Source organism: Ranitomeya variabilis, chromosome 2, assembly GCF_051348905.1.
Source record: "Ranitomeya variabilis isolate aRanVar5 chromosome 2, aRanVar5.hap1, whole genome shotgun sequence".
NCBI classification, from domain to species: domain Eukaryota; kingdom Metazoa; phylum Chordata; class Amphibia; order Anura; family Dendrobatidae; genus Ranitomeya; species Ranitomeya variabilis.
The window spans coordinates 946,638,932-946,651,923 of NC_135233.1; the positions used below are offsets into that span (position 1 = coordinate 946,638,932).

Genomic DNA, 12,992 nt, shown 5'->3' on the forward strand with positions numbered 1-12,992 from the left:
CTATGAATATCAGCCCGCAGCTGTCTGCATTGTTGTGAACTCTATTTTTGGGCTCCCTCTTGTGGTCACAAGTGGTACTGTGTGAGTGCTGTCTTTCTGCAGGTTTGTGACTGACATCAGCTGTCTCGTTATCTGTGGGCTGGTTTTCTATTTAAGCTCACTTGGAATCTCAGTCTATGCCTGCTGTCGTTGTATTCAGTGCTATTCTGTTTGCTCCTGTCTACATCCGTTACCAGTCTCTTCAAGAGAAGCTAAGTTCTGTTTGCTTATTCTTGCTCATCTGTGTTCAATATGTTCCTAGAATATTATGAGTTTTGTCCAGCTTGCTAATATGTGATTTCTCTGCTTGCTGGTAGCTCTGGGGTGCTGAGTTGCTCCCCCCACATCGTTAGTTGGTGTGGGGGTTCTCGCATTCTCTGCGTGGATATTTTTGTATAGGGTTTTTTACTGACCGCACAGATCCCTTGCTATTTTCTGCTATCTAGTGTTAGCGGGCCTCATTTGCTTAACCTGTTTCATCTCTGCGTTTGTCTTTTCCTCTTACTCACCGTTATTATTTGTGGGGGGCTGTTCTATTTCTTTGGGGTTATTTCTCTGAGGCAAGTGACGTCTTACTTTATCTCTAGGGGTAGTCAGTTTCTCAGGCCGTGAAGAGACGTCTAGGATTTCAGGAAACGTTCCACGGCTACCTTTAGTGTGTTTGGTTAGGATCAGCTTTGCGGTCAGTCCAGTTACCACATCCCCAGAGCTCGTCCTAATGTCTCTGACTTAGCTGGTTAGATTTGTGATCCTAAGCCACTGGGATCATAACACTGCGGAGCCTTTACTGGCTCTTAAAATAGGGGGACCCTCCCAAAAAATGACGTGGGTTCCCCCTATATTATATAGCCAGAAAGGCTGCGCAGACAGCTGTGGGCTGATATTCATAGTCTAGAGAGGGGCCATGGATATTGCCCCCCCCCCGGCTACAAATACCTGTCCACAGCCGCCCCGGACATGGCGCATCTGTAAGATGCGCCAATTCCGGCACATAGCCCCTCTCTTCCCACTCCCGTGTAGCGGTGGGATATGGTGTAAAAAAGGGGTTAATGTCACCTTGCTATTGTAAGGTGACATTAAGCCGGGTTAGTAGTGGAGAGGTGTCAATAAGATGCCTATCCATTATTAATCCAATAGTAGTAAAGGTTAATAAAACACACACATTAGGAAAAAAGTATTTTAATATTCTTCATTTCACCATACTTACCATACTTCAGCGCCTGCAAAAAACGTAAAATAATAAACCGTAAACTACCTGTCTGCCGTAGTCCAATTAATAACGAGTGTCCCACGACGATCTCTCCTATAGAACAGTGACATTGGGTGACGTCACTGCTCTATAGGACCTTCAGTGACACACTGACAGGAGACAATAGCTCCTGCAGTGCATCACTGAACTATAGTAACCTCTGAGTCTCACTTTATGGCAATTGCTGCATGGGAAAATTTCTCACACAGCAATGGCATAAAGTGAGACTAGGGACTATTTTTTTACAGCGGCGGAGGAATACAGTGGCGGAAGAATACCTTCCTCCCGTCATTGTGTTCCTGGAGCTGGGGAGCGGTTGCATCAGCTGATGCTGCTGTTCTCCATGGGAGATCATTGTGGGACACTTGTGGATTTCTGCGGACAGGGAGTATATTGGTTGTTTGTTATTTTAATCTTTTTTACAGATGACACTGGCTTCGGGGATCAAAATGACAAGTGATGTGAGTATGTACTCTATGTTATTTGTACTGTATGTCTATATGTATGCATTGAATGTAATGTATGAATGTATTGTATGTAGTATGTATGTAGTATGTATGTATGTACTATGTATGTAGTATGTATGTAGTATGTATGTATGTATGTATGTATGTAGTATGTATGTAGCATGTATGTATAATAGAGCAAAGCAAAGTCCAGATACTCGGAGCACGGAACCGCTGTGTCAGGGCGTAGAAGGATCAAAGAAGAAGGAAACATCCAGCTCAACGAGATAGTGAAAAAACGTGTCGTTCCTTTATTCACTTCAATAATATATGTGGAGGATAAAAACATCAGCAACAACAGGAATAAAAACAGTATCAACGCGTTTCTGGTGACAGAGCACCCTTAGTCATGCAGTCAGGGAAATATAGCATCCCTGGCCACAAGCACTTGTCCACATGTCCATGGTTATGTGGACCTTCCCAGTAACAGCGTTGGCTGATGTTATGGGATGCATGTTTGTATAAGGCACGGACGGCGCACCATGAAAAATATTGGCAGCTGGGGATCAAGTACTGAGGGATAGCTGCCGCCATGAGGTTGTGGAAAGCTTCTATCTCCACAAGCCTAAACCACAATGTTTCCAGAGCAAGCATCTAATAATGTGGTTGTTTAGCATTGTGGCCTGTGGGTGTGTGGCTGTGTATTTACGTTTGCATTCCAGGTACTGGGATAGAGGAAACAGAACACTGTGCTGGGACAAGGTCATGGACATGGTTGCTGACTGTGATTGCAAGTGTGCAACGACAGAAGCAGGGTAAAGAACAGGGGATTGGCCTGCATCATGGACAGGGGATTGGCGGGCACGTAGAACAGGGAAGAGGCAGTGGTGTCACCCACAAATACTATTTATGGACCCTGCCGTTCCGTTCTGCCCAACTAGTCCGGTGCTTAGCTGTCATGTGCCTAAGCATGCTGGTTGTAGTCAGGCTATAAGTTGTGCTGCCCCTGCTGATGCTGGCATGGCAGATGTTGCAGATGGACTTTTTTGGTTAACTGTACTGTCTTTAAAAAAGCGCCAGACTCAGGAACACCTAACCCTTGGCATGGATCTTCAACCGTGTTGGTGCTCTGGGTAACAGTTGCCCTCTTTGTGTCTCTGGCCATCCCACTGCCTTTTCGTGCCTGTTGTGGTCTTTCAAATCTCTCCCTCTATGCACTCCTATCCTTGCTCTGCATGTCACCTTCCCATGTTGGGTGGGTGATTTATCGTCCATCACCTCATCTTACACTTCTGCACCTTGGTCCTCCTCCTGGCTTGCTGATGTAATGTCACTTGTTGGCAATTGTCCCATTATGATCCACCTCTTGTGACAGTAATTGCATTTTCCCATCGTCGCCTTCTTGTGACAGTGGCTGCTCAAATATTTGGGCATCGCTACTCACCATCTCCTCATGACCAGCTTGAAATGGAAAGGGCGAAATGCCGGAATTTTGTGAAACCCGACTGTCTTAAAAGTCGAGTCGAGTGTAATCGGCCGACCACCGTGAAAAGTCGGGTTTCGGCCGAAACACGAAACCCAATGAAGAAATTTTTAATTTTTAAATATCTCTCTCTCTCTCTCTCTTTTCCACATCGCTCCCAGAACGCTCATTTTACACTTTGCACATCGCTGTAATGCACGCGAAAAAAAATGCCTGTTGTTGTGTACGCCCCCTAACACCTACGTCAGCACTCTACCGCTCCTTCATTGGCTGCAAAAATGGCGCTAAACGCATCATACGAAACGCGACTTTCGCGCCTAGATCGCGTACCGCATGGCCGACCCCACACAGGGATCGGGTCGGGTTTCATGAGACGCCGACTTTGCCAAAAGTCGGCGACTTATGAAAATGAACGATCCGTTTCGCTCAACCCTAATGGTGAATTTAATTTTCTCTTCTTCTTCCCTAAGCTGGAATATACCTTCTTTGCCTATTTTTTAAACATTCTGTACAACATCCATATCATACTTTACATGAGTTGTCAGTGGAACATAAATTAGCAAATGAAATGGCTAAACCTGACAGAAAGAACAATCAATCTAATAACAGTCACCATGACTAGTGTTGAGCGATACCGTCCGATACTTGAAAGTATCGGTATCGGAAAGTATCGGCCGATACCGGCAAAGTATCGGATCCAATCCGATACCGATACCCGATACCAATACAAGTCAATGGGACTCAGGTATCGGACGGTATTCCTGATGGTTCCCAGGGTCTGAAGGAGAGGAAACTCTCCTTCAGGCCCTGGGAACCATATTAATGTGTAAAAGAAAGAATTAAAATAAAAAATATCGCTATACTCACCTGTCCGACGCAGCCGGGACCTCAGCGAGGGAACCGGCAGCGTTGTTTGTTTAAAATTCGCGCTTTTACTTGGTTACGTGAGGTCCCGGCTTGTGATTGGTCAGGGCGGCCATGTTGCCGGGACGCGGACCAATCACAGCAAGCCGTGACGAAATTACGTCACGGCTTGCTGTGATTGGTCCGAGTCCCGGCAACATGGCCGCCATTAACCAATCACAAGCCGTGACGTCACGGGAGGCTGGACATGCGCGTATTTTGAAAAGCGCGCGTGTCCAGCCTCCAGTGACGTCCCGGCTTATGATTGGTCACGGCGCCATGTTGCCGGGACGCGGACCAATCACAGCAAGCCGTGACGAAATTACGTCACGGCTTGCTGTGATTGGTCCGCGTCCCGGCAACATGGCCGCCATTAACCAATCACAAGCCATGACGTCACGGGAGGCTGGACACGCGCGCTTTTCAAAATACGCGCATGTCCAGCCTCCCGTGACGTCCCGGCTTGTGATTGGTTAATGGCGGCCATGTTGCCGGGACGTCACTGGAGGCTGGACACGCGCGCTTTTCAAAATACGCGCATGTCCAGCCTCCCGTGACGTCCCGGCTTGTGATTGGTTAATGGCGGCCATGTTGCCGGGACGTCACTGGAGGCTGGACACGCGCGCTTTTCAAAATACGCGCATGTCCAGCCTCCCGTGACGTCACGGCTTGTGATTGGTTAATGGCGGCCATGTTGCCGGGACGCGGACCAATCACAGCAAGCCGTGACGTAATTTCGTCACGGCTTGCTGTGATTGGTCCGCGTCCCGGCAACATGGCCGCCCTGACCAATCACAAGCCGGGACTTCACGTAACCAAGTAAAAGCGCGAAATTTAAACAAACAACGCTGCCGGTTCCCTCGCTGAGGTCCCGGCTGCGTCGGAGGGTGAGTATAGCGATATTTTTTATTTTAATTCTCTTTTTTACACATTTTTACATTAATGTTGTTTCGATACCGATACCCGATATCACAAAAATATCGGATCTCGGTATCGGAAATTCCGATACAGCAAGTATCGGCCGATACCCGAAACTTGCAGTATCGGAATGCTCAACACTAACCATGACCAATTCCCCACATCTCCTATTCCAGCACTTAGCTGGTCTCATTGCTTTGAGATTACTCTCAACGTATCAGAAAAGTCTGGAAATGTCTACTCAAAGAATCACTTGCCCCATGCATTGAGCATAAGTGTGCATCTCTAGCCATTTTAAGTTTGTGAAGGATGGAACTGGGAAACACAGAGCAACAGGACTTGGTAAACACTAGTACAAAACGGGCAGAGGATTGGTTAAGCTGTGTATGATTTTACCACTTACTTATACTCTAAACCCTAGAAGTCTACAGTTACCATTCACCAACTAGTATCTCTGGTTCAGCAATTGACAGCACAGCAAATCTTATATACTAATATAGTTAGTACAGCATTATACTATACAGTAATGCAGTGGTCCCCAACCTTTCTGACCTTGAGAGCCACATTCAGCTCTGCAAGAGGGTTGCGAGCCACATCCTGCTTCCTTCACAGTAGTGGCAACCAAAGCCCCCATTACGGGTATAATGATAACCAAAGCTTTTCCACACAAATCTCACTGAAGCAGTATACCAAGATCCAGGGGTTCCCACCAAACCCCCATTCAGCATTCTTCCATCACGCACTCAAAACACAGTCACATCCAGCTTCAAGCACCTCCTCTGACCGATAGTATCATCCTGTCTCCAGCGTACCATACTTAAATCTAATATATAAAGCTGAATGTGTGTGTGTATGTATGTGTGTGTGTATGTATGTGTGTGTGTATGTCCAGGATTGGCATCTGCACCGTCGCAGCTACAGCCACAAAATTTTGCACAGTCACACGTCTGGACCCCGAGAGCGTCATAGGCTATGTTGTGAGGCGAAATTTTAACCCCACGCGTTCCAATTTACCAAACAATTTTGCCCCTATCTACATAATGGGGAAAAAGTGAAAGGAAAAGTGTTGGAGGCGAATTGACAGCTGCAAGATGTGAACAAGGGGGACTTAAAAAGTGAGAGCGATGGCGCCAAAGAGCATATACCGTACAATTGCTAAGGTGGGGCCCTGACATGGGATACTCACCACACACGGGGATATGAACACACACACAAAATGCGCCACACACTACCATGTGCTTGAACACCTATCACCCTCAGCACACATTTCACCACACATACACCAACCTCGCCACAAAAAAGTCGAAACACAAAAGTCGCCGCTCAAAACTTGCCACGTGCAAAACTCGCCACATGCAAAACTAGGCTCAAGCAAAATTCACCACACGTGCAAAACTCACCTCATGGAAAACTCGCCACACGCAAAACTTGCACACGTGGAAAAATTGCCACATGCACAAAAGTTGCAACACATGAAAAAGTTGCCTCATACAAAACTTGCACATACTCAAAATGCAACACACATAAGACGCACCACACGCAAAACTCGCCATGCGCAAAACTTGCTGCACACAACTTGCTACACTAACCTGTCACATGCAACTTGACACACAAAAAGTTGCTACACACATGTCGCCACATAAAACTCATCTCACAAAAGTCGCTACATGCATGTCGCCACACGCAACTCAACACACACAACTTGACACATGAAACTCACCCTAAAACACACACAAGTCTGGTATTATCCTTCAAAAATAAAAATCTGATTAATAAGCAGACAAACTACAAGAGCAACAACTGTACCATATAGGAAATAAGGCAGCTGTCAGTCACATGACCTGTCTATTATGTGTATGTGTGAGCTAATATATACTGCCAGGGGGGAGGGCTTCCTGTTGGCTGGGGATTTATCAGGCTGCCAATTTAGCTTACAAATAATGAGGTATAAATACTGAGCAAATAACTTGTGAACGAGGTCTAATACAGGAGGAGATGACACACAGATATATACTATGTACAGGAGGAGATAACACACAGGTATATACTATATACAGGGGAGATGACACACACACATATATACTATATACAGGGGAGATGACACAGGTATATACTATATACAGGAGGAGATGACACACAGGTATATACTATATACATGAGGAGATGACATACAGGTATATACTATATACAGGAGGAGATGACACACAGGTATATACTATATACAGGAGAGATGATGCACAGGTATATACTATATGCAGGAGGAGATGACACACAGGTATATACTATATACAGGAGGAGATGACACACACATATATACTATATACAGGGGAGATGACATACAGGTATATACTATATACAGGAGGAGATGACACACTGGTATATACTATATACAGGGGAGATGACATACAGGTACATACTATATACAGGGGAGATGACACACAGGTATATACTATATACAGGGGAGATGACACACAGGTATATACTATATACAGGAGGAGATGACACACAGGTATGTACTATATACAGGAGGACATGACACACAGGTATATACTATATACAGGGGAGATGACACATACATATATACTATATACAGGGGAGATGACACACAGGTATATCCTATATACAGGTGAGATGACACACAGGTATATCCTATATACAGGGGAGATGACACACACATATATACTATATACAGGGGAGATGACACAGGTATATGCTATATACAGGAGGAGATGACACACACATATATACTATATACAGGGGAGATGACACACAGGTATATACTATATACAGGAGAGATGATGCACAGGTATATACTATATACAGGAGGAGATGACACACAGGTATATTCTATATACAGGGGAGATGACACACAGGTAATACTATATACAGAGGAGATGACATACAGGTATATACTATATACAGGAGGAGATGACATACAGGTACATACTATATACAGGAGAAGATGACATAGAGGTACATACTATATACAGGGGAGATGACATACAGGTATATACTATATACAGGAGATGACATACAGGTATATACTATATATAGGAGGAGATGACATACAGGTATATAGTATATACAGAAGAGATGACATACAGGTATATACTATATAAAGGAGGAGATGACACATAGGTATATACAATATACAGGAGGAGATGACATACAGCAGGTATATACTATTTACAGGGGAGATGACATACAGGTATATACTATATACAGAAGATGACATACAGTTGTATACTACACTCACCGGCCACTTTATTAGGTACACCTGTCCAACTTCTTGTTAACACTTAATTTCTAATCAGCCAATCACATGGCAGCAACTCAGTGCATTTAGGCATGTAGACATGGTCAAGACAATCTCCTGCAGTTCAAACCGAGCATCAGTATGGGGAAGAAAGGTGATTTGAGTGCCTTTGAATGTGGCATGGTTGTTGGTGCCAGAAGGGCTGGTCTGAGTATTTCAGAAACTGCTGATCTACTGGGATTTTCACGCACAACCATCTCTAGGGTTTACAGAGAATGGTCCGAAAAAGAAAAAAAATCCAGTGAGCGGCAGTTCTGTGGGCGGAAATGCCTTGTTGATGCCAGAGGTCAGAGGTGAATGGGCAGACTGGTTCGAGCTGATAGAAAGGCAACAGTGACTCAAATCGCCACCCGTTACAACCAAGGTAGGCCTAAGAGCATCTCTGAACGCACAGTGCGTCGAACTTTGAGGCAGATGGGCTACAGCAGCAGAAGACCACACCGGGTACCACTCCTTTCAGCTAAGAACAGGAAACTGAGGCTACAATTTGTACAAGCTCATCGAAATTGGACAGTAGAAGATTGGAAAAACGTTGCTTGGTCTGATGAGTCTCGATTTCTGCTGCGACATTCGGATGGTAGGGTCAGAATTTGGCGTAAACAACATGAAAGCATGGATCCATCCTGCCTTGTATGGAGCATCTTTGGGATGTGCAGCCGACAAATCTGCGGCAACTGTGTGATGCCATCATGTCAATATGGACCAAAATCTCTGAGGAATGCTTCCAGCACCTTGTTGAATCTATGCCACGAAGAATTGAGGCAGTTCTGAAGGCAAAAGGGGGTCCAACCCGTTACTAGCATGGTGTACCTAATAAAGTGGCCGGTGAGTGTATATAAGTGAGATGACAAATATGTATATACTGAGGGGAAAATGAGAGGTGTGAGGTGAAAATGGGGGGTGCGAGGTGAAAATGAAAAGGTGTGAGTGCAAATTGAGAGGAGTGAGGGAAAATAGTGGAGTGATCGGAAAATGACAGATGTGAGATTAAAATGACAAGTGTTAGGGGGAATGAGAGGATTGAGGGGGAAAATAAGAGGAGTGAGGGGGAAAATGAGAGGTGTAAGGGAGAAAATGAGAGATCTGAGGGGGAAAATGAGAGGCGTGATGGGAAAATAAGAGAAGTGAGGTGCTATAACTAACCACAGATATTTACTATGCCCAGGCAACGCCGGACTCTTCAGCTAGTTATCTCTAAACCCCAAAGACCAGTAGAAGTGTACCCACATCTGCTCTTCTGTGCAGGGCTACTCACAAAGTTCAGCATATTGAGATGTGCTCTTCATACCTGTTTACTAAATCTGCAGCTAATGCACCAAGTTGGCAGACAGCCGCGAGGCACAATTCACGGGACCGCGAGCCACATGTGGCTCCCGAGCTACAGGTTGGGGACCCCTGCAGTACGGTGTAGGATAGTGAAGTGTAATTTGTGGTGGTCTATTGCCGAAAAATGTATCTATAATTTATTTATAGCTCTTGTAAATTTATTTTCTGCTTCCCTTTACGTTCCTTGGGGAGAGTTAATTGTGAAGAGATTACTACAGCTATCATTGCAGTGAGCGCCCCTATTTCGATCCTTCATTACACACATAAGGCTATCCTCCCTTATTTTATCTTATTAATTCAAATCTGAAATTAGTTGTTAAAAATCTACTAGCATTTCAGAGCGATACATACAAATGAATGGGTTTTTAATGTGCCCACTCCATTACATTCTTCTTACATTCATCTCCTTGCAGAATCCAGATACAGTATGTTGGACAATCAGCCAATGAATTCCCTTAAACTTCAAATGAAAGTTATTCTAATAAACTGTAAGGTTAAACTGGCAGCTACGAGCTGATGTGAACATTGTGTAATGCATTCTCTTCTCCTCTTTTTAAAGCTGCAGCCACGTCCAAGTGTAACATTACTGAATACAATGCTAATTGTTCCATTAGAAATGCAATGTATGTGAATGCAGCCGTTATATTTTTGACATGTTCTTTAATAATTCATGGTACATGAACAGTATATCATGCTTTGCCTAAAACAGAGTATGAAGTCATCAAGTCGCTTTCTTGTTGGACAAGTTACAAACTTACGCAACATTAGTAATTATTTTACCCCAAGTCCATTAAAATTACTAGATCATTAGAAGCCAAATTTCAGAAAGTTTCCATGCCTGTGCTGTATATTTAAAAGAACAGAATATTTCTATAGAAGTCCTGTATTTGTATGGTAACACAATGAGATTAATGTCTGGCTCCAGGCACAGTCTGTTTAATAAGACAATCTCCAGTGCAAGGCTGCTATTATTTACTGCCTTGGAACAACGCAGCTTTCCGGTGTACACCATTCACCCAAGAACAACATTAGCCTGAGAGAAGTCTCTATTGTTACCTGTACAGCAAAATCAATGAGTCCATTGACGTTGAGGGCAGGTTCCATTAAATCAAATATAAGTTGGACATGATGAGCCAAAGGAAGATGGTAAGAAGTCCCAGAAGCGAAGCTCGCAATTTGTTCCAGCACATTACAAGATATCTGTGAATAAAAACCATCCAAAGCTCAGAACAGTCATCTCTGAAAAGCAAATTACTGCCTATCACAGGAGAACGTGGTGACTTCATGTAAGTACTTTTTATCTGTTTAATAACGGCCACGTCCAGGAAAACAGTCAAGTTTCACATTTTGTATAAAAATGTTCTACACTTTAGAAAACACAGAAAATGGTGAATGTCGTTGGATTGATATCAAGATTTCATGGTTTATGATGAGGCTGATATCAGGTGGCACACAGAGGGGCTCCAGTGTTAGTGCTGGAATATTTTGTATTTTTCTCTTTAATAACATGGTGTGTGCTTATCTCATGTTGTGTAATTCTGAAATGCATCAGTCATTGTGCGATTGTTCTTTTGTCAAATGAACAAAAATTCTGAAAATTGTAGACCGTTGTGTTGCTTCAAGTGTAGTATAAATACATGTGTTAATGTATCGATGAGAAGAAAATGCATTCAGAAGTTTATTTTCCTAAAGTAATGACCTATGATGAGATGTACGATTCTTAATATTAATCATTTCAATGTCATTTTTGCTGGTATGTATTTTATATGTAATGAAAGGCTAAGAATTTTTTTTACTCCATCCCACACACCTTTATTAAAGAGAGAGAGCAATATTATAATGTAATACAGACACATTGTGTACAAATGTCTCTGTTTGCTCCAGTCATCTGAAACATCCTGATTTAGATGTATGGAATTAATTTTTCAGTCCAGATTTCTGCAGTCAGCATAGCGTGAACACCCCCTTATAAAACGCACATACAGTTTGATGAGTCTGTAGACTCGGTACATTGTGCAATATTGGAGGTGTGAATTTAGAAGTTTTATTTGAAGGTGGTCCCACATTTTTCTCAAGTTGATCAAAAAGGACTATTTCAACTAAAGCAGCCAATAATGTGTTGGGTGGAATTTTAGAAAGAACGATCACCTTAACCAGACGGTCAATGACTGTAAGATCTTACTGGAAAGGAAGGATCCCAGACTGATCCCAAAAAGATCACCTGTTTTTTCGCTCAGTTTGATTAGACATGGATATTTTGTGCAGCTGTATCAGATAATATGGTCTAAAATGTCTATAATGTGTACGACTGAACTGGTGGAGAAATAAATTTGCCATTTGATCATCTATTCATGGATTGTTTAACCACCATCCTATTTCCGTCTATGTGTATGGCCACCTTTACATATATTTCTATGGCAATGGCTTGGATTATGCATATTACCATAAGTTCTGTATACTGTAGATTAGTGATATGATAAACATTTTTTTATGTTCATTTGCATGATAAGAGAGTTTAGCAGTAATTTATCTATCTGGGTGCAATACATTAAGAGCACCGCACCACTTGTTGAGTATTTACAGTGCCATAATGAAGAATAGATTTCATGAGCTTACACATGGCTGCGTGGTGAACACATCCTCAGAGTCATAACAATTATGGTCTAAAGTGCACATTAAAATATAAAAGACAAAGGTTCCTAACCAGAAATAAGAGGACTTAAAGCAGAAATTTTTGAATTGTCTTCCTGAAGAAAAGGTCACCCCCAACTCATTCTGCCTCAACATAAAGCAATGGTACAAAAATTAGGAAAACTGATAATGGAAATACCTGGGATGTGACATGATGTTGATCAAAGTAGGACAAGAGCTGCAGCCTGGAAAAAGTGCTCTCTAGCATTGGAAATGTTTCCTGCTTGCTCTTTCTCACCTTCTGTCCGTCATCTCCAATGAAATAGAAGAGATAATATTTTATTATTGTAATTCCTTAAATGAAAGCTACTGTAACTACATTAACAAAGTTTAATCACTAAGTTACAGCTATCCTCTTCTTTAATGTCGCAGCTCTGTTCATGGATATCAGTGAGATAAAGTTGTGCTCAAAAGTTTACATACCCAGGCAGAATTTTTGCTTTCTTGGCCTTTTTTTCAGAGAATATGAATAACACCAAAACTTTTTCTCCACTCACAGTTAGTGGTTGAGTGAAGCCATTTAATGTCAAACTACTGTGTTTTCTCTTTTTAAATCATAATGACAACCAAAAACATCCAAATGACCCTGATCAAAAGTTTACATACCCTGTTGTGAATTTG

The 12,992-nt window shown here is 42.9% G+C and overlaps 2 protein-coding genes across 2 annotated transcripts in view; one reads left to right on the forward strand and one right to left on the reverse strand.

The window, feature by feature from the left end:
- The window catches only part of MED12L (mediator complex subunit 12L), a 995,158-nt gene that overhangs the window by 332,219 nt on the left and 649,947 nt on the right, over nucleotides 1–12,992 (reverse strand). The window contains exons 18-19 of the mRNA XM_077290760.1: nucleotides 12,511–12,623; nucleotides 10,737–10,880 (exon numbers count right to left, since the gene is read on the reverse strand). Of these exons, the coding sequence (XP_077146875.1) occupies nucleotides 10,737–10,880; nucleotides 12,511–12,623 (257 nt within the window). The remainder of the gene's footprint in view (nucleotides 1–10,736; nucleotides 10,881–12,510; nucleotides 12,624–12,992) is intronic.
- Nucleotides 10,718–12,992, forward strand: part of LOC143808266 (P2Y purinoceptor 12-like) — a 55,301-nt gene continuing 53,026 nt past the window's right edge. Inside the window, exon 1 of the mRNA XM_077290755.1 lies at nucleotides 10,718–10,966. The gene's annotated coding sequence lies outside the window, so the exon portion shown is untranslated. The remainder of the gene's footprint in view (nucleotides 10,967–12,992) is intronic.